At 34.0% G+C, this 19,347-nt stretch overlaps 1 protein-coding gene across 5 annotated transcripts in view; it reads left to right on the plus strand.

The window, feature by feature from the left end:
• Nucleotides 1-19,347, plus strand: part of MYO6 (myosin VI) — a 102,814-nt gene that overhangs the window by 79,365 nt on the left and 4,102 nt on the right. For 2 of the 5 annotated variants that reach the window (XM_038134110.1, XM_038134111.1), the window contains 11 exons: nucleotides 136-226; nucleotides 1,431-1,581; nucleotides 2,972-3,180; nucleotides 3,550-3,628; nucleotides 5,307-5,467; nucleotides 8,755-8,784; nucleotides 9,346-9,384; nucleotides 12,549-12,652; nucleotides 13,895-14,026; nucleotides 16,182-16,208; nucleotides 18,393-18,611. In XM_038134110.1, the coding sequence (XP_037990038.1) occupies nucleotides 136-226; nucleotides 1,431-1,581; nucleotides 2,972-3,180; nucleotides 3,550-3,628; nucleotides 5,307-5,467; nucleotides 8,755-8,784; nucleotides 9,346-9,384; nucleotides 12,549-12,652; nucleotides 13,895-14,026; nucleotides 16,182-16,208; nucleotides 18,393-18,611 (1,242 nt within the window). The remainder of the gene's footprint in view (nucleotides 1-135; nucleotides 227-1,430; nucleotides 1,582-2,971; nucleotides 3,181-3,549; nucleotides 3,629-5,306; nucleotides 5,468-8,754; nucleotides 8,785-9,345; nucleotides 9,385-12,548; nucleotides 12,653-13,894; nucleotides 14,027-16,181; nucleotides 16,209-18,392; nucleotides 18,612-19,347) is intronic. The other 3 variants (XM_038134112.1, XM_038134113.1, XM_038134114.1) reach the window with 3 other exon arrangements.

Raw genomic sequence — 19,347 nt, forward strand, 5'->3', positions numbered from 1 at the left:
TGTGGTTCCAATATAGAATAAGCTCTCAAGCACACATAGTCTGAATACAGTTTTGAGACATCAAATGTGTAAAGAAGATAGAAGTTGTGTTAAACTGTATAAAACATTAAGATTCTATCTTCTGTGTGTTTATAGTGAAAAATAAGATAAAATATCGAGCCAGTGCCTGCATTAAAATACAAAAGACTATTCGTATGTGGCTTTGCAAGAGAAAGCACAAACCACGGTAAGAAGATATTCCTTGGTTGAAGAAAATATGTTTGAAATATTTTCTTATGACTGTCAGAAGAGGTCTGTTTTATTTAACTAAATCTATCTGAAATCATAGAATGATGCCAAGTACTATTGAAGGAGCCTGAGTTCCTTCATCTTTCCCACGATGAATAGACTAAATCTAAACCTTTCCTAAAGATGTTTCTTTAGCTCTTTGTTCATAAAATTTTTCAGTTACAACCTTGTTTTTAGAAATTTTATATTGTCTGTCTAATTTGATTTAAGCTCATTAATTATTGTCCTTTACCCATTCACACCTTCCTTTATAGGCTCCCTTTCATTTTTATCTTAGAAATAATAACTGTCTTGTCTCCTCTTGAAATTAATTCCATTAGCTGGGAGCACTGATGTAAAAACTGCTTCAATAATTAAGCTCTGCTGACACCTTAATGCTCTTTGACAGAGATGCAACTTTGTTCTAGTTGTGGGCTTCTCATAAATTCTTTTTCATCCGTTGAGAATTACGTTTCATTTTGAATCTTGGCATTTCTGATGTGTTTTTTTTTTATTTTTGAGCTACTTGGTGCTCATCTTTAACGATTTGATTTAGTTTCTGCTTTTGTGTGTTGATTTGCAAATCCCAATACAGTGATTTCTGTTTAGGAAGATTGTCTGCAGACTTGTAACTTCTGTGTGGGGCCTTCAATAGTGGTTCTTAAAAAAACTTTTGAGTCTTCCTCTTCCCCAGCCTTGTTCTCTCACTCCTTTGGGTTGTAATGACTGTGTTCATTCTGGGGTGTAATGCTATGTAGTTGAGTTTTATCTCATTAATTCTGTTATTGGTCTTTGAATAAGTAGCACTACTCAGCCTTTATCCCTTCCAGTTAAAATCCTCTAGTGGATACTAATGATTTATTATTGTGAAAAAAAACAAACAAAAAACCACCCAAATTAATTCTCAAAATAAAAATGCATTTTTTTCCATTTTGAGTCACTGTCTGCTAAGTAATTCTAGTTAGTGCTTAGAAAAGGCTCCATTACTTAGTTACTTGATATGGTAATGTTCAAATTTCAAAAAAGAGGGTGAGTTTTGTCAGAAGGCATAACTTCTCTTCCCATCGACCTTTTTTACATGAGTGACTTGTGGAGTTTTAAAAATACCTCCCTCCAAAATAATTTTAAATATGCAAATTTAATAAGCTGTCTTACCTTCACAGCATTGATGGCCTGATAAAAGTACGTACACTGAAGAAGAGACTTGATAAATTTAATGAAGTAGTGAGTGCTCTGAAGGAGGGGAAAGCAGAGACAAGCAAGCAGGTCAAGGAGTTGGAGGATTCTATTGATGCTTCAATGACCAAAATTAAGGTATGTGATAATAATGAGAGAAATAATATCTTGGTACAGGAATCTTTTAAAAGCTTCATCTAAAGGAGAAGGCCAATGCATTTTTCTTAATAGAAAATATACCTTAATATACTGGTCTTAATTTTCAGTCATTGGGTAATTCCTGTTTAAAATTATTTTTAAATATAACTGAAGTGAATCCTGAAAAAAAGTGCATATGTCTAGACTTTGGTATCTGTGTGTCAAAATTGGCACTGAAGGTTTTAAAGAAAAATGCATGTTGATATTACAAGGTAAGTGTCAATACTTTGTTTGTTGCTTTCATTATTGGAATGCCAATTACCATTATTACCATTATTAGAATACGAATTACCATTACCAATATTTTAACTTAATGAAGGCTGAAACAAGGCATTTATCACAGAATAAAGACATTTATTACGGAATAGAGACATTTCCAGTTATGAGGTTTTTCAGACTTGGTAGTAAAGAGAATTCAGCTTGCTAATTATGCTTTAAGTCTGTACTCCTCTCTTTCTTACCACAGAAGCACAAAGACCAAATGAAAGCACACTGGCATTTATTAATGTTAGAAAAATTTTGGTTTCCTGAATTCTTGTTTCATGCAATATTATAGCTTTCTTAGGGTACCATATTAAAGCTTCTCTATGTAAAATCACTGTTGAAAAGATGGTAGAGTTGACCTGTCAACTTAGAGTCCTCTTTTCTAATAAAAATGATATAATTTGATTATCATCATGATACACTATCAGAAAAGGTCAGGAAATCCCCCCATATTGCAATTTTATTAGTAAGATGTGAATTGTAAAATGAAATTAAATTGTACCTGTCAATAAGGTTTGAAAATGTGTGTAGCAAAGTCTTATTTTTGAAGCATTTTCAACCTGTAATTTGTTACTAATAACTTTTTAGAAAAAGTTAGTCACAACACAATGCAATATTTTTTCTGAGTGCTAGCAGAAATATTCAGAAAAACTATTTTATGCTATGACATAAAAGCAGAGCTATAAATAACCACTAAAGAAGATAAGAACACAATGCAAAATACATGTGGGAAGGCCTTAATTTCCATCCTAGCATGTTAAGTATGAATTTCTGTTGCTTAAAACTGCAAGATTTGAAATATGAAGGGATGTTTTGAAAAGAAGTTAAGTTAATTTGAGTGATGAAATGGAGATGACTTTGTATGATTTTATAGGAGAGGGAAGAGAAATGGGTCCTCAGGATTTTAGAAAGAAAAGGAAGAATGGACTCAAGCTTCCCAACCCTGAGGTGTATAAATGATTTAAGTATAGGGCTCAGTGATCTCATTTCACTTAATATTTTTAAGTATATGCTTTCAAAAGTGAAGTACAAATAAAAAAGGATTACCTCCTTATTATTTTTGCAGACCACTCTAATGACCAGAGAACAAATACAGAAAGAATATGATGCTTTAGTTAAAAGCTCAGAGCAGCTTCTGAGTGCACTGCAAAAGAAGAAGCAGCAAGAGGATGAAGCAGAGAGGCTACGACGCATCCAGGAGGAAATGGAAAAAGAAAGAAAGAGACGTGAAGAGGAAGACCAAAAACGAAGGAAGGAAGAAGAGGAAAGACGCCTGTGAGTCTTGAATTTGAATTAGTTGCTGGTTATAGAATGAGAAGAAAACAGGAAAGGCTTTTTAATGAAGTGGTTTTTGATACACTTTCACTTAGAGAGTCACTTGGATTGTATTTCTGTGCAGTGTTGAAACATTTCCTTTCCCAGTGATTTATAAGGCAAGTGACAGAAGAGCATATGGAAGAAATTATATGATGTAGCTGGAAATACAGATGAACTTGAAGAATTTCATGACTTACATGTAATCAGACTGTACTAACTTCTGGGTTACCAATCAGTTTTATGAAAGATACTTTGTATTTCTTACCATTTCTTGTTCACTTGTGTCATAATAACACATTTTCATTTTCTTTTCCTCTTACATAATAGGAAATCTGAGATTGAGGCAAAGAGAAAACAGGAAGAGGAAGAGAGAAAAAAGAGGGAAGAAGAAGAAAAGCGTATTCAGGTTAATGCTTTAGCTGTGTGTGGCTTTGGGGGATTTCTTGTTATTGTGGTGATTTTTGGGTTGTGTGTTTGTTTTCTTGTATTAATTTACTTATTTATAATTTTTTTTTGTAGCTTATGTTCTCCACTGAGTCTAATGGCTTCTTTCTATAAATGCATTTCTCAGAGTCATTCACCAGTGTTGCTTTATTAGTAAATACAAGGCAAATGTCATGTTTAGGGCATTCCAAGACAGATCACCTATTTTTAGTTCCATGCAACTTCAGATATTTTGAGTGGAGGTGCATCTGTTTTTAAAGGGTTTTAAAAGTTATTTTAAAAATATGCAATGTTGGAGAATCTTAGTTTAGCCTTTGAAGGTTTTGTGGATGGTCCATGTCAGGCAAGTTTGGCATTCTTTTACTAAAGTCACATCTCAGCTTGGACCGTGTTGTTTACTTGCTTAACTGCAAACACTTTCAGAATATTGGTAATAATGAGAGGATGCAGGACTACCCTTGGTAACTCCTTTGGCTACATTCATGTACACTATATACATGCAGCTCAAACCCCACTCCTCCACCTTTCCCCTTGATATATGGCAATTCTTATTGATTTCATAATGAGCTTTCATTCTGAGATGTGCTTGGCCCCTATCTCCATATTTTCCTTTTTTTTTGTTGGAGATTGGTTGGGTGACCTGGGATAGCTGTCTTATGAGAAAAATAACATCTATAGTGATTGTTTATATCAATGTTACTTGGTTTCTGAGCTGTGGGTATCTGCAGTGCAGAATGTAATTTACACTTTTACTTTAAAATGCTGTGTTTGGATCCAAGTGGATACATAATCCTGTGAGGTGTTTCATTCTCCCATATACAGTTACTTTCTCATTATCTGTCCTCCTGGTGGTTGGTTTTATCAGCTAATCTAAAATGAGATTCATAAGGTAAAGTCACTGGTGTAACTGTGCAGTTTTTAGTGGTGCAACTTCACAATGATGAGTGGGAAGCAGCTTTGTTTCCTTTGTTAATTTTTGAGCATTGCTAAAACTTGATTTATGGGCCTTTTGAAGGTATGAATTGGGTGGTCCTGTTTTATTTACTGTGTGTGCAAGGCTTTTTGTGGAGTAATGATGGTAAACTCCTGCACTGCACTAAATTGGAAGTTTTACCATTTGCTTAAATTCGAAGTTAGATCAGTTCCATAGAGAATTCCAGTGGAATTCTTAATCCCTTTTCAAAATAAAATACAGACCTATATCCAAAGTAGTGCCTATTCCAAAATCCTATTATGCCAAGAGCAGAATATCAAGGAAGTGTTGTGTTAGTGCTATGGAGGAGTAGCCATAGTCTCTGTTTCATTTGAGTTTTAATGATTCTGAAAACTTCTGAACATTAATTTTTATAATAATGAACAAAATATTCATATTTAAAAATAATAATTATGTGGCACTTTATTAAAAAAGGTAATATAAGTTGTGGACAATATTTGATAAACTACATGAAAACCAAGATTCAGTTTGTAGCTGTTTCATTTTTCTTGGGTCAAACTAAATACTAATGCTGTTAATTTTTCAGTTCTGTAAACTGTGTGTGTTTTCAAAATCTAATATACAACATAGCATTTTTTTCTAATATTGCTTATGTAGCATTTTGGTTTTTATTGGATAAGGCTAAAGGTGTCTTATTCTAAAACAGGCTGAAATTGAGGCTCAGCTAGCTAGAGAACGAGAGGAGGAAACCCAGCACCAGGCAGTGCTTGAACAGGAGCGTCGTGACCATGAGCTTGCAATGAGAATTGCCCAGAGCGAGGCAGAACTCATCAGTGATGAAGCTCAGCTCGATTTAGGTTTACGCAGGTATGGAGTTAGGAGTTACATTTTCCTCTCTGTAGTTTTTTTCTCCCTGTCCTGATCCCTTTGAGAAGACTGTGCTCTTGTTTGGTTAATGGAACTTTGTGTTCATTAAATGGAGCTTCTAAGTCAGTGTATTAGAATTTTTCAAATTAAATTTTGAAATTTGTTAGAAATAGATTGCTTTTGCTTAGACTTTCTTAATTTTGCATCTTTCAGCATCAGTAATTTTGTAGGTGCTTGTGGATATGAGTGCAGTTCTGTCTTTTTTTTTGAGTTCTAACAAGGATGGCAAACAATTCTGATTTTCATGACTCATTTAAAGTAGGGAATAGAATTTCTTCAATGGTAAGTAATAATAAAATACATCTTTGCTAGGCCTTGATGGTTCCATTTGTACAGTGAATTTGTGTGGGATTTTTTTTTTTAAACAAGAAGCACTCTCTGGCTACAGAAATAAAAGTAATTTCTGGGCCCTGACTGGTAAGTTTTTTTCAAGTGGAATGAAAATATCTGACATAGATGGTTTCAAATGTTAAGTGTTAGTCTTGTTTTGTATCAGTTTTTGATGTGTGATAAGAAGAGCTTAACTTTGGATACGCAGAAGCACACTGCCTGTCTGCAGGTGAGAGCTCTTCATGTATAAAAGGTGATGCCTTAAAAGCAACTTAGAAGTTCCAGTTAAAATGGTACTTACTAGTCAGGTTGCATAAAGGCACCTATGAACATTATTGGTGATTTCATTAGTATGACTCTGCTCAGTTTGTTGTTGAAATGAGTGCAAGAAAATCCCCTATGTTGCCATGGAGTTTCAAGCTCCCAGATATGTTTCTTTTGGTACCCAAATTTCATCATGTATACTTTTTTTTTAAAATAACTGTATGCCTGCTTGAGATAGGTGGGTAATTTTTTGTCATGTTCAATACTAACATTCAGACAGGTCCACTGAGATAGTTGTGGTTTTTCCCTCAGTTCTACAATAGCTGTCCTGTTGTCTCTGATTGAGACTAACATGCTTCATTCACAGAATCAGAATGGTTTGGGTTGGAAGGGTACCTTGAAGATCATCTCGTTACAACCCCCTCCATGGTCAGGGACAACTTCCACTAGACTGGGTAGCTCAGAGCCCTATCCAAGATGGTCTTGAACATCTTCAGACATGGGGCAGCCACAGCTTCCCTGGGAAGCCTGTTTCAGTGCCTCACCACTTTCCCTGTCTGGATTTTGGTGCAATACTTTGAAAGTAAAGACTAAGTTGTTCTAGTGTTGCGACTTGGCAGAGTTCTCTTAAGTATGAAAGGAGGCAATAGACAAGAGCTCAGAGAATTCAGTAACTTTTCTGTCAGTGAAGCTCTAATCTCCACTGTGTTTCCTTCTGGTCATGGGTGATTTTGGCATTGGTCTTTCTTGTATAATCCCAGAATGGATGATGAACTAGTTTGTCATCATAACTCTTTGCTAGTTTCTCTCTGCTGTGTAGCTAGCACAGTTTTGCTGTGTAGCTGGTAGGAGATTGAAGACCCTTCTGAGTGATTGGAAAGGGCTGAATGGTCTGAACATGTTAGCACCGAGATGGAATATATTTCTTAAGCAAGAAATAGAATCTAGATAATACCTAAATCTAGAAAAGAAGTGATAAATTTTTCTGCTTATATGAGATCTTTTTTATCTCATTGGCAAATTTTTTTCCTTTGTTTCTAAAGTCTACTTCAAATAGTTAATCACACATTCAAAACTGAATAGAATGCTTTTAATTGTATATTTTATTTTATTTTGGTTTGTTTAAAATCAAACTAAAACCTTACCCAGGCCCCAGTATCTTCTACTGAAATCAGAGGATTTTCACATAATTTCAGGAGTTGCCTTAAAAGTAGCAGCTAAAGAAATTCAGTGAAATGAAAACTATAGGTTAGAACAAATTATGTAATTTAAAAATTAAATCATAAATTCTCAGGACTTCATTTCTATTATGCCAATCAAAATTTTGCTAGAGTCTAAAGAAGTTATAGTCTACGGTCTTCTACATTTGAGACTGACATATTAGCGTCTGAAACACTAAAATCACTGACTTTTCTATAAGTATGTATACCTTCCCTGTTAAATTTTGCTGTAATAAGATAAAGCATGTGTGACTTCATACTGAATTCATGCAGTGTACTGCTTTTACAGTGTTTTAACACAGTTTTGTAAAAAATGGTTTCATGCTTACATATTGGCATGAATAAAAGGGTATTTTCCATTGTATGGTTGTAACTGGAGTGAAAAGAGGAAGAAAACGGTGATTTTATGTGCTCAGTTTTAAGAAATATGTGACACTTTTGTGTTGTCATATTTGAACATGAATGCCTGTAGTTAATTTCTTTTTTTCACAATACCTTGCTGTATTCACTTTCATAGCTTTCATAGATATTTCAAGGTGCATAAGTATTAGCAGTTTCCTTGAAAAATATATTTGTTGCCTTCTATCAAAGAAGAAAAGTTGTTTGTTCTGGCAGCAGATCCAGCATTTTCATTTGTGCTTATTCTGTGCTGGATCTGCTGGACCTCTTCTAGCTTTACCCAATTTTACTGCTCATCCACAGTTTGAAAGGATGTGTAATATGTGATTTACTGCACCCAGGGGTAAATTAACAGTAGTGATTAGCACTTAAGTAAAAAAATAATTTAAGTAATAGGTATCTGATTTCAACTGGGCAATATTTTTTCATTTATGTGGTTTATTGAGACATACAGTATGGCTTATAACACCAAAAGAAGCTAGCCTTAGAGAGTGTTGTGAGTGTATCTGTTCTGGGTTTTGCATTGCATCCAAAAAAGTCCTAATGTAGCGTGGTTAGTGCTGCATGTGCTCACCTGTGGGTTTCCAGTACAGCAGTCAGACTTGGGGTCTGTTCACAGCTTGCGTGAAGAAGCACCCATCCTGTTCCCAGAGCAGCCACAGGAGGATTGCTGTTATTTCTTGTGATACGCTTATCCAAGCATGAAATAAATCAGTAGCGTGTCTCAAGGTCTCTGATTTTGAAAGATCGGACAGGGGAGAAAGGCTGGGGGAAGCTTTCACTTGTACATTTTTTTCCCCCCAGATTATAATTTAAGTCATAATTGAATGAGAAAGTTTGGGGGGAGAAAAGAGGTCTATATAGTCAGCTAAAAATAATAATTAAAAAATTCATAAGATAATAAAGAAGATGTGAGAGAGCAGGAAATGTTATGACTGACCTTTTCTTGCTTCAAATTATTAAAATATTAACTAGGCAGTAGTCTGTCTAACATTAAATGTCTTCTATTTGCAGAGCCAATGGAACAAAGCCACAAATGACTGCGTATGGCATTTTTTTCCATTTGAATGCTCTAATAGATAAAAGCCACACTAATTAATCAAAAGAAATTGATATTGTCCTCTTATATACTAATACCCCATAGTAATCTTTGTTAGTATGCATCTGTAATGTCTAAATCAGTTTGTAATACCTTATATTCACTACTTTGCTTAGGTCTAATAAATCCTGTAATAATCAAATATACTGAATAACATCTATTCAAAAATTATTATATAATTGCTCTAAAGTTTTTCACATACCATCCATTTTTCACTGCCCTGCCTGTGTGATTTATTGCTCTTTACAGAATCAGGACTCTGTGTGTCTGTGTGTGTGTATATTGTGTGAGTATATATATATGTGTATATATATATATATATATATATATATGTGTGTGTGTGTGTGTGTGTGTGTGTGTGTGTCTGAATGGAAATAATTTAAAATAAGTAGCCGTTCCTGTGCACTCATTTAACTTCAGTTTGATTGTCAAGACACTGTCACAGTTAAAAGGCTGTTTTTATATCCATATATTTGGTTCATGCTCATTTACCAATTTTCTTGTAGGGAACAAATGGCCACAGAAATGTCAGAAATATTGTCTAGGTAGGTGAGAAGGTATAACACCAGTGAATCAATCATTTCATAAAACCAAATCACACATGAAATGGGTTGAATTATTATGGAATTAAAAGTAATGGAATCTGGGTTTTTTAAAAAGTGATAAGCAGATAAGTAAATTATTTCTTTCAGATAAATTACGTTTACCTTTTTTTTCAGCAGTTATTTCTTTGCTATTTTAATTGATTATATTGAAAAAGAATAAGAATAGTTCACATACCCTGTAATTTTCTGTAATTTCATTAATGTTTCTCCAGCTTTCTTCTCCTCTCACCTTTGTGATAAAAAGAACACAAGGCTCCACATCTTTTAAAGGCATATTAACTTCAGCACGAAGTTAATGAAATAATTTAACAGTAATGTAACTATCAGTGCATTTAATAAGGAAATATTCTAATTAGAGTTCCCTTAAAATAAAATCAGTTTTGAAAATTTCCATGGTAAGACCATATTAAAAACCCTCTTAAGATATCCAAACAAAATCCTCTTCTGAGATTTCTGGAACTGTAATGCAAGATTTTATGCACAATGCAGAAGGAAAGATAAATACAGGTTTTGGTTTGAATATAGTAGTTGGTAAAATACTAATACTCTATTCAAAGAAATTTTTCTGATTGTCTACTATATCAGCAAGTAATTAGAAAGTGTTTTCTGCAACTTGAGGGTAAAAATAACCGTTGACATTGATTTTATAAAGCTTAGAGAAGAAGAAAAAAATGTTTAGAGGTTTTGAAAGTGAATCTGTTTTTTAACAAGGTGCTAAGCTATGTATATATAGTCTGAAGATGATCAGTCTCACATGTTTGATGGATTTTCTAGTGGTATCATGGATGATTGGAAACTAAATTTTTCTCCTGCAGTGCTATTTTAAGAACAGAAATAAACCACATTGTGTAATTAAGGTAGCATGTGAATTTAAATGGCCATATTGTGTTGCATGTATTGACCTAGCTCCAATGACAGTGGCCAATTTTTAATGTACAAAAAGAAGAAAAAATTTCCGAGCAAAATCAGAGGCTCTGTGTTCTGGTTGAATTTAACATGCAATACCTCTCAGTATCTGCTTGTTTAACTAAATTTGTCTCACTTTTCATACCCTGGAAACTTTTGACATGAGACTGATTTTTTGTATTTTTAGTCTGAAAAGACTGTTTATGATACGTAACTCTCATATGGGGCAGTGAAGATTGAATGTCAAATGTGATGCTCCTCTTACTGCCAGACTGTTATGCTTGAAGTCATGTAGAAAACAAGCAAGTGATCTTCAGAGTGCAGAGTAGTACCCTAATAGAAAGACTAAGCCATTCAATTGGATTAGCATTCTTAAAGATTACTAGTTTAACCAGAGAGGGTACAGCCTAGTTCTGCTGTGCTAAATTAGGCAGCAGACTCTTAGAGTGGTGGGTAATGTTGCTAATTAAGGAAAATCCTTAGGATTTGTCAAATTAGGTTCAAGAAGGTTAGACACCAGGCACTGGAAGTTATTTATCAGGAATCCTTAATGTCCTACAAGTTTGCCAATAGTAACAAAATATTAAAGTATATCTTTTGAAGAAGTTTGTCCCGTTATTTCTTTTACAGTCATAAGTAGTTCTAAGTTAGAGTTAATTTTTTAAGTCCAACTTCTCACACCCCAACTAGAAGCTGTGTATGGACTTGGATTAGTAGAGTGAGTAGGCATTAAGCTGCTACTCCAACAGTAAGAATCTGTAGTTTTAATTATATCGAAGAGATGGTTCAGTTGTTATTAAGAAGAATGTTAGTTTATTTAATGAAATTTAAATTGCATTTGTTATCTCTGCTTTCAAAAGTGCTGTATCTGCATAAAGAAAAAATTCAGGTTATAATAGTTTTTTATAACCTTCTAATTAAAAAAGGAAAATAAACATAAAACTTCACAGTACCATATGAGACTTTTATAGAAAAATAAACGTTAAAATAGTATTCACTAGATTATACCTGTTAATAGTGCGCCTGTCCCATAAAGATATTCCTGTACAAACAGACCTTCCGAGGAAAAGGCCTGTTTTTTAATTATTACATCAAGAACTTTGCTACCTTGTTAAATATCTAGTTTCTTTTAAAGAAATTCCCTTAGATTCCTGAAAGAATTTTTGTTCTTAGTCATGAGCAGCGGCTGGTAAAATCATGTGTCTGCTCTTGAATTCCTTAGTGTTTAAAAGGTGTGCTGATCATCACTGAACACTGCGGTGTTTTGAACTTATTTTATAAGCAAATAATCCATGGGAAGTTTGCTGTTCCTGAGGGAGGGTTCTTCCACTTATCCATACCATACTTCTTGGGGAAAAAAAGAAATTCAGGTTTATGTTTATATCTAATGTTTATTTTGTACATGGAAACCTTGTACCTTTTCCTGAAGATGATTGAGATTTTAGTAATAATTTCTCACTTGCATTTTCTGTTGACTTACTTGTGTATTACCAACATGGTGAAGAACTTTTGCCTTTGAAAAACACTGGGTTTTGATGAGTCTTTTTTTACTGGTCAGCCTTTCCTATGCTTTCATATGAGTGGTCTTTTTTACCTTAATATTTCTTGATGATCAATATCATCACCCTCAACCCCAGAACAAATATTGCTGTTACTAAGTAGCCAATATAGAATTAATTTGGTTTCTTCTCTCAAGTTAGGTTTTTGTCAAAGATGGAATACTTTCTCAAACTTTGGAACAGATTTTGTCCTAGACCAATTTTAAATAGCAGAGGAAATGCCTTTTCTTTCTTCTTGTTCTACTTCAGGAATATTTTTCCTTGTCTTTTTTTGAATGGAACTAAAAATGTCTGTTCTCAGTCTTTGTTTTCTGCATCTTGGTTCTCACTAAGTAAAATGTACATCAGTGTGTGATGAGATACCCAGAATATGTGTCTTTCCATATATGAAAAGTATCAATGACAATTCCTTTTAATCTTTAGGAGGCCAATCAGATTACAATATGATTTTGCGCATAAAATATATTTTCATTTTCTCTTAATAATTTGAACATCTTTAAAATACTATGGTATTTTGTCTTAGAATCCTGCATGGTAATAAGTATGACACATTATTGATCATGGGATCTCTTCCTATTCTTAAAACAATTCCTGTTTAATACTTGAAAAAATACATATATATTTTAAAAATAATTGCAGGGGTCCTGCAGTGCAAGCCACAAAAGCTGCTGCTGGTACTAAGAAGCATGATCTCAGTAAGTGGAAATATGCAGAGCTTCGCGATACAATCAACACATCCTGTGGTAAGTGTTTTTTTTCTGAGGAGTTCAAGTTGTAGTTATATGAAAAGTGTTACTTTCTTCCTATAAAAAAGATTAAAAGTTTACATGAGTTTGAGTGAATAACAAATTAATTAAAAAAATTCTCTTACCCCCAAAAGACCAATACACAAAGCTATTTCCATATTAAAGAAAGAAAATTTCCATTGTTATGTCTTTTAGGGATTATATATTTATGATAATAAACACCTTGGACCATAAAATACTTGTTATAACTTCTTAATTAAGTTCACTCAGTTTGATGTACTTCCACAGAGGGAATAGTAGTTATTATGCTTTACCTAGAATTTGCATGTTCTAAGAATTTTTTTGCTATCGCTTCTTGCTGTCACCAGATCATAAAGAAAGGGAAAATATGTTTTGTCTTAGATATTCCTATTATTCTTAATTTTCAAAATGTGTAACTTCTTTCTGGAAGCTTACAGTGGGACATTAATCACTTTGGCCTCAATGCTGTGAAGATAGAAACAGATAAGAATTATTCCTCTTTTAGATATTACTGTTTCTTCTTGCTTCTTATTGAAAGCAGTTGGTTAATTTGTGATTTAAGATCACTCAAAATTTCTTCCTGGATGTAGAAATTGGAAACTAACTCATTCTCTTTTACTGTTGCATATGCAAGACTGGAGCAATCTTTTCAGCTACGTAGATGGTTCAGTAATAAGTGGAGTTCTTTCCTCGTGAAGCCAACTTGGATACTCTGAGATAACTAATGAAAAAGCCAAGTCATCATTCAGTCTCTTAGCATAATGAAATTCAGAAAAATTAAAATACATGCATGAAGAAAGAATACAAATCTAAGCAGTCAAATTTCTGTTATTCTCTTTTTTTTTCAGTTGCAGTAATAATGTTCAGCAGTGCAATTTAATATTTTTCTATTTGTTTCTGTGCTGCTTGCGTTGTGATACTGTCAACAGAAATATTTGTACCATTTTGCTGCTCCAAATGTCCCAGTACAACAGCTACTTTGGGGACTGCCTTTACTCTAAAGCAGAAAAGGATTCGTCAGACTCTGAGGGACGTTTTGGGCCACAAAACAAAGGCCCTGTGCTGCAGAGAGTGAGGGGTTTTTATATTACATTTTTTCATATTAGTGTCACAACTTGATCTCAAATCATACCATATCAATATAGAAAAGTATTTAATAAATAATTTTTCGGACTTTTCTCATCCATGCCTTCCCCTTCTCCCTTTTTTTTGGGATAGATATTGAACTCTTGGCAGCTTGCAGAGAAGAGTTCCACCGAAGGCTAAAGGTGTATCATGCTTGGAAATCCAAGAATAAGAAACGCAATGCAGAAACAGAACAGCGTGCTCCCAAATCAGTCACAGACTATGGTGAGGAGAGATAATTTTGTGTTTATAGTAATTTCGGTGATAATATTCTAAAGAGAACATTTCTGGAATGGATTCTGGGTTTGCTAGGTTGAAGAAACTTGGAGTTTTTAGGAGTGTTTTATGTTGATTTAAGGTAAATATTTTGGAAAGATTGAAACTGGCAAATTCTTCACAGAAATTAAAACACTTTCTGTAGACCCAGTTACTTATGCTGAACAGCTCTCTCTTAAAACCTTTTCTCACATCCAGCTGACATCTGTTAAAAAGAGTTCTTGATCTACTGATGCAGGTGCTGGCATTTTTGTTAAATGTTCATTGCTGTGCTACTTTAATATTTCATAATATATAGCCATGTAGACATAGATGTAGATACTTTTAAAAGGTGCTACTAATTCTGTTGTTTACATCACTGTTTACATCATGTTACAACCTCTTTTAAAAAATCTGTGAGTGTTGATATTGCAATTTTGGCTTATGGGGATGACAAATTTTGTATGGACCCTGTTTTCTATTTAGACCCCTCATTTTTACTGATTTCACAGGCAGGTGTTTATTGACAAAGCAACACACTAATCAGAGTAAGTTTCTTTTGCATTCATCAATAAAGTGTGGGAGTTTAAGACTGCCAGACCTGGAAATTCTGTACCTGATTTCCGGAGTGATATTTACAGAGTGGACTGTTACTCTTTTCCCAACATCCCACCTCAAAAGTCTGGTGATCATCTGTATAAAAAGAATCCAAGAAATTTATAGAATCACAGTAAATGCATGGAATAATTTAGTCAGATCATTCCTTTTGTCTTTTAGTTCCATTATATTTGATATTTGTGTTCCTGCCACACAGTTCATGGGAGAGACAAAGGAAAGGAAAGATGGGGAGAAAGTGCTCTCCCCAAAGTCACGTGAGCCTGAGATTAAGGCATTGTCCTGGGACATGGAGAATAAATGTCCCAGGGAATCCAGGTGCCCTAGGTAATCTCAGTCCATGTACAAAGGCACCTCCTTCCCCTTGATTCATTTACTTGAATTATGCATTGCTTGAGTATTACCTGAGTTTGAGGTTCTCAGGGAATTCTAGTATGGATATGTGGCAGGCAAAATTTGGACCCCTGGAGAAGACATTATCAAAGAATGGGTCCTTGTGTCTTTAATGTGGTTTTAGGTGCTTAAGAAAGCTTATGACTGAAATGGCAGGAAAAGGCATTTGATGCACTTCTGCAAAGTGGTAAATTGCTTTAAACGTTCTTTCTGGAGCTAAGTGGGTAAAATATTCATACATGGTATTGCTGATGGGAAGTATCAAAGAGCAGATGATCTTTGGATTTTTGCACACAAAGCTGAGAATAATCATATTCTTATCACTTTTATTGAGACATTTGCTGCATTCTTTTCAGTGTTTTTCATTGTACTTTTTTAGCTTCATTGAAATATGGCATAATATTTCTGAATAAGAAGACCTTGCAGTTCAGAAGAAATTGATAGTGACCTTTAGAGACTCTTAATGTTATGCCAGTATAAGTATTTGCTTTGCAAATAAGTATACCACATGGGCATTTCATATCTATATATGTATTGTAGACATCATCTGAGAAGGTAGTAAGAAGGAATTCTGATTTAGGTGTTTAAGCTGGAAGTTTTTGTGGTGTCAATGATATGTGCTTCAGGTGATGTAGTTTTTTCTCTACGTCTCTTCATTGATTTAATGTAGTTTTACAGTATCCTTTAATGTAATTTCATAAGTATCCTTTGTTTAAATTCATACATTCAGTATAGAAGCTAAGCACTGGTTTGTATATTATTACTGGTATTGACAGAGGTCTGGAAGTTTTTTTTCTAGCAGAAATGTCAAAAAAGAAAAGTACTACAATAATTAACTAGCAGATTTGTCAGAGCAATTTGTGCTTAGCATATATACCACTGAAGCTTTGTAACAGGAATTGCAAATTATTAAGGTGATTAATTTTGAGGTTAAATCCTGATGAAAATAGAAGTAGAAAATGAGTAGAAATACTTAAAATCTGCGTTTATGTTGTAACTAGAATTCCCGTTTGTGTGTTATCAGCATTGGTGAAAAATGTTGATGTTGTAATGAAACCATAACTTATAAGGGATCAGCACTTTCATGTTTTGTTCAACATGTAATATTTGTTCACAGATTTTGCACCATTTTTGAGCAACTCAAGTAAGTGAGGAGACAGTTGTTTAAGCTAACTTTGAAGAATAGGAACACTTCAGAGCTCTATACTAACTAACATTGATTGATCCAGTGTTTTGCTACACATGTACATAGAAGTTAATTGTAAAAAAAAAATAAAAAAAATATAATTTGACAAGGTTATTCATCTGATGGTAATTATACATTACTCTAGCAATTTAAAAATGCACTTGTCTTCATTAAATCCTACCCATTTGAGGAGTCATGGGAAGGGAGAGTGAAATAACCTCCTTACATAAATTATTCATAGGTATAATCTCCTGTTTTTTTCCACGCCCCCCAGTCCACAAATAAATTCTTGTTCTAGCATTTTTTTTTTATTGTCTGCACGTGGCTTTTTGTTGTAGCAAAATTCTGGAATCAACATAATATAACAACTATTTTCCTAGCACACAAACTAACATTCAGGTGATGGTTTCTTCTGAATAGAGAGCCACAGTTCTATAGTACCAAGTAGAGGCTCCATTGGCTGCTTGGCATTCCTGTTCTCTAGATTTGCTCTTGGATTTAGATATGCCTAGGGGTAGAAATGAGCCTCAGCAATTACCATTGTAGTGCAAAAAGTATTCAACAATACTTAAGCACTGATTTGTGGGGATAAATGTTCAGACAATTTGCAGAAAATTAAATTAGTTTTTTATACTCTGTCTCCCTGTAAGGTGTATGTTTTATCAGAGTTGATGTATAAAAGTAGCATTTATGTGTTAAAATCTGGGTACTTTTTCTTCTATGTTCATTGTTAATGCACACATGAAAACAGGAGATTCAAAATGTATAACACATAGGGGTTTTTTTAGGTTCTGCTCTTCAGGTTTAGAAAAATTATTTTTACTTGAATCTAAGGAGAAGAAATTTCAAGGTGCAGTTGCTAGTCTATATTAGTCCTGTTCATGACTGTAAAAGTAAGTTATCAAAAGTAATTGTCATTTTTCATATTATTAAATGTTAGCCCAGAAATTGCCTTTGTTGCTCAATACACAAGGAAAAAAATTGAATTAACTTTTAATTATTCCTTTTATGCTGAAACATATAAAAAGTTAATGCTGATTTTCTTCTGTAGAGATGGTAAAAGTTCTTAAGCAGGGTATCTGTAACAGTGGTGTAAACCACTAAAACAAGATCAGTAACAAACTTTTGCAGGGGCAGTTAATAAAGGAAAGGATGCTTTTAAGAGCATTTGCTATTTAAAACTAATTATGATAGTGTATATGTAAGATTAAGAAGGTTGATCATTTGATGAATTAACATAGAGAGTATCTGCTTTGATTTGAAAGCGAGTTTCTCTCCAGAGTCTGAAATATGGGGAACTCAAAAAGTCCAAAATGCACGTGGAAAATATTTACTGAAAATATATATGAAACTTGAAAAAATTTCATGTAACTTTCTCCTTTAGAAGTTTTGTCAGCTGATCTTAATGGTCTGAAGTAAAGAATTTCTTGAAAAAAGAAAGCAGCCAGAAATTACTTCTAATGCCAGATTTTGACATATAGAAATCTAGACAGAAAATTGGTGGCAGCTTTGCAATAAGCAGTATATATTGTCAACATTTCTATTAACAAATTAGTAATTTCTAACAGTATCATACATCCTTTTGTGTTGGCTATCAAACATCAAGTGATGCTTTGTGTGTTTGTAACTGAAAATGCTTCTGTGCACTGTGATTTTTTTTTACAAAGAAATGAACTGAACTAAAGCAATTACTGATAAATGTTCCTGGTTGGTAAGAAATTTTATATGGGAAGTTTTACCTTAAATGTTGATTTAAAGCAGAATATGTTATTTTATTTACTTTGTTTTGTTTAAAAATGACATTGGGCAACATGTAGTACAGCAGTTAACATGAGCCTTTTCTGACCAGTGTTTTAGCTGTTGTAATTAACAGAATGCACATTGTATGACATGGGAGTCCTTTTTCAGTACTTTTAATTACATTTTAGGTACTTTTTAGGTACTTTTTAGTACTTTTTGCTGAGACTTCAGAGGACCTTGAGAGAGAATCTCTTGGGTTTTGCGGGGTTTATTTGTTTTCTTGTGTGTTCTGTTGTTTTGTTTGTTTGTTTTAATTTGCTGACTAATAAAGCAAGTAATATGGCTTTCTTGTTTTCTAATTGTTTTGTTCACTTATTTTTGGGGGGATGTTTTGTATGATAGCGCAACAGAACCCCACAGCCCAGCTACCAGGCAGACAACAAGAGATTGAAATAAACAGACAGCAGCGCTACTTCCGCATTCCCTTCATCCGCCCCGCGGACCAGTACAAAGACCCCCAGAACAAGAAGAAGGGCTGGTGGTATGCACACTTTGATGGGCCCTGGATTGCTCGGCAAATGGAGCTTCACCCTGACAAGGCACCCATTCTGCTTGTAGCAGGTTGGTATTGAAACTTCGAGAAGGTTCAGAGTTGATAACAAACTTCAGAAAAAGAGAGTGGGGTTCCAAGTTCCCCAAGTTGTATCGTCTTTTTTTTTTTTTCTTTTTCTTTTTTTTTTTTTTTTCATCTGCAGTTCTTATCTGGGCAGAATTTGAAGACTCGGGACTGCTGTTGATGGTGGCCAAATGTTTCAGAATATCATTAGGACATGAGACTGGTCCTGTGTTTTACTTGTACACATACTTCAATTTGGGAAGTCGAGTGGGAAATCAAAGTAAAAGGGTTTTATTATTACAAGTCCTCAGATTATTCATTGAACTGGAGACAGTGTGAAGATAAAATATCACAATTTATCTGGGAAAGGTCTACTCATGATTATACTGTTTTTTAGTTAGCTATAAAGAATTACAAGGAGTTTGTATCAAAACAATTTATGCATATGTTACATTGTCTTTCCATAGTATGGGGCTAATAGCAAGCTGATGCTTTTACCCTATTTATGCTACAGAGTATGGGAAAATAGCTTTCTAATCTTAAAAATTAAAAATAAATGTTGCAATGGATAGGTAGAGATTTATCTGGTTGTGAAATGTATCTTCCTTTTCTGGAGGGTAAGGAATGTGGGAGAAAACACTGGAGAAATGCTGCTTACACGTCTGTGTTTTGAGATTTTGTATTTAACTTAGAGACTGAGGAAAGGCCATAGCTAATTTGTTTCACTACAGGATTATGCTT

The sequence above is a fragment of the Motacilla alba genome, chromosome 3, assembly GCF_015832195.1.
Source record: "Motacilla alba alba isolate MOTALB_02 chromosome 3, Motacilla_alba_V1.0_pri, whole genome shotgun sequence".
In the NCBI taxonomy this organism is placed as follows: Eukaryota; Metazoa; Chordata; class Aves; order Passeriformes; family Motacillidae; genus Motacilla; species Motacilla alba.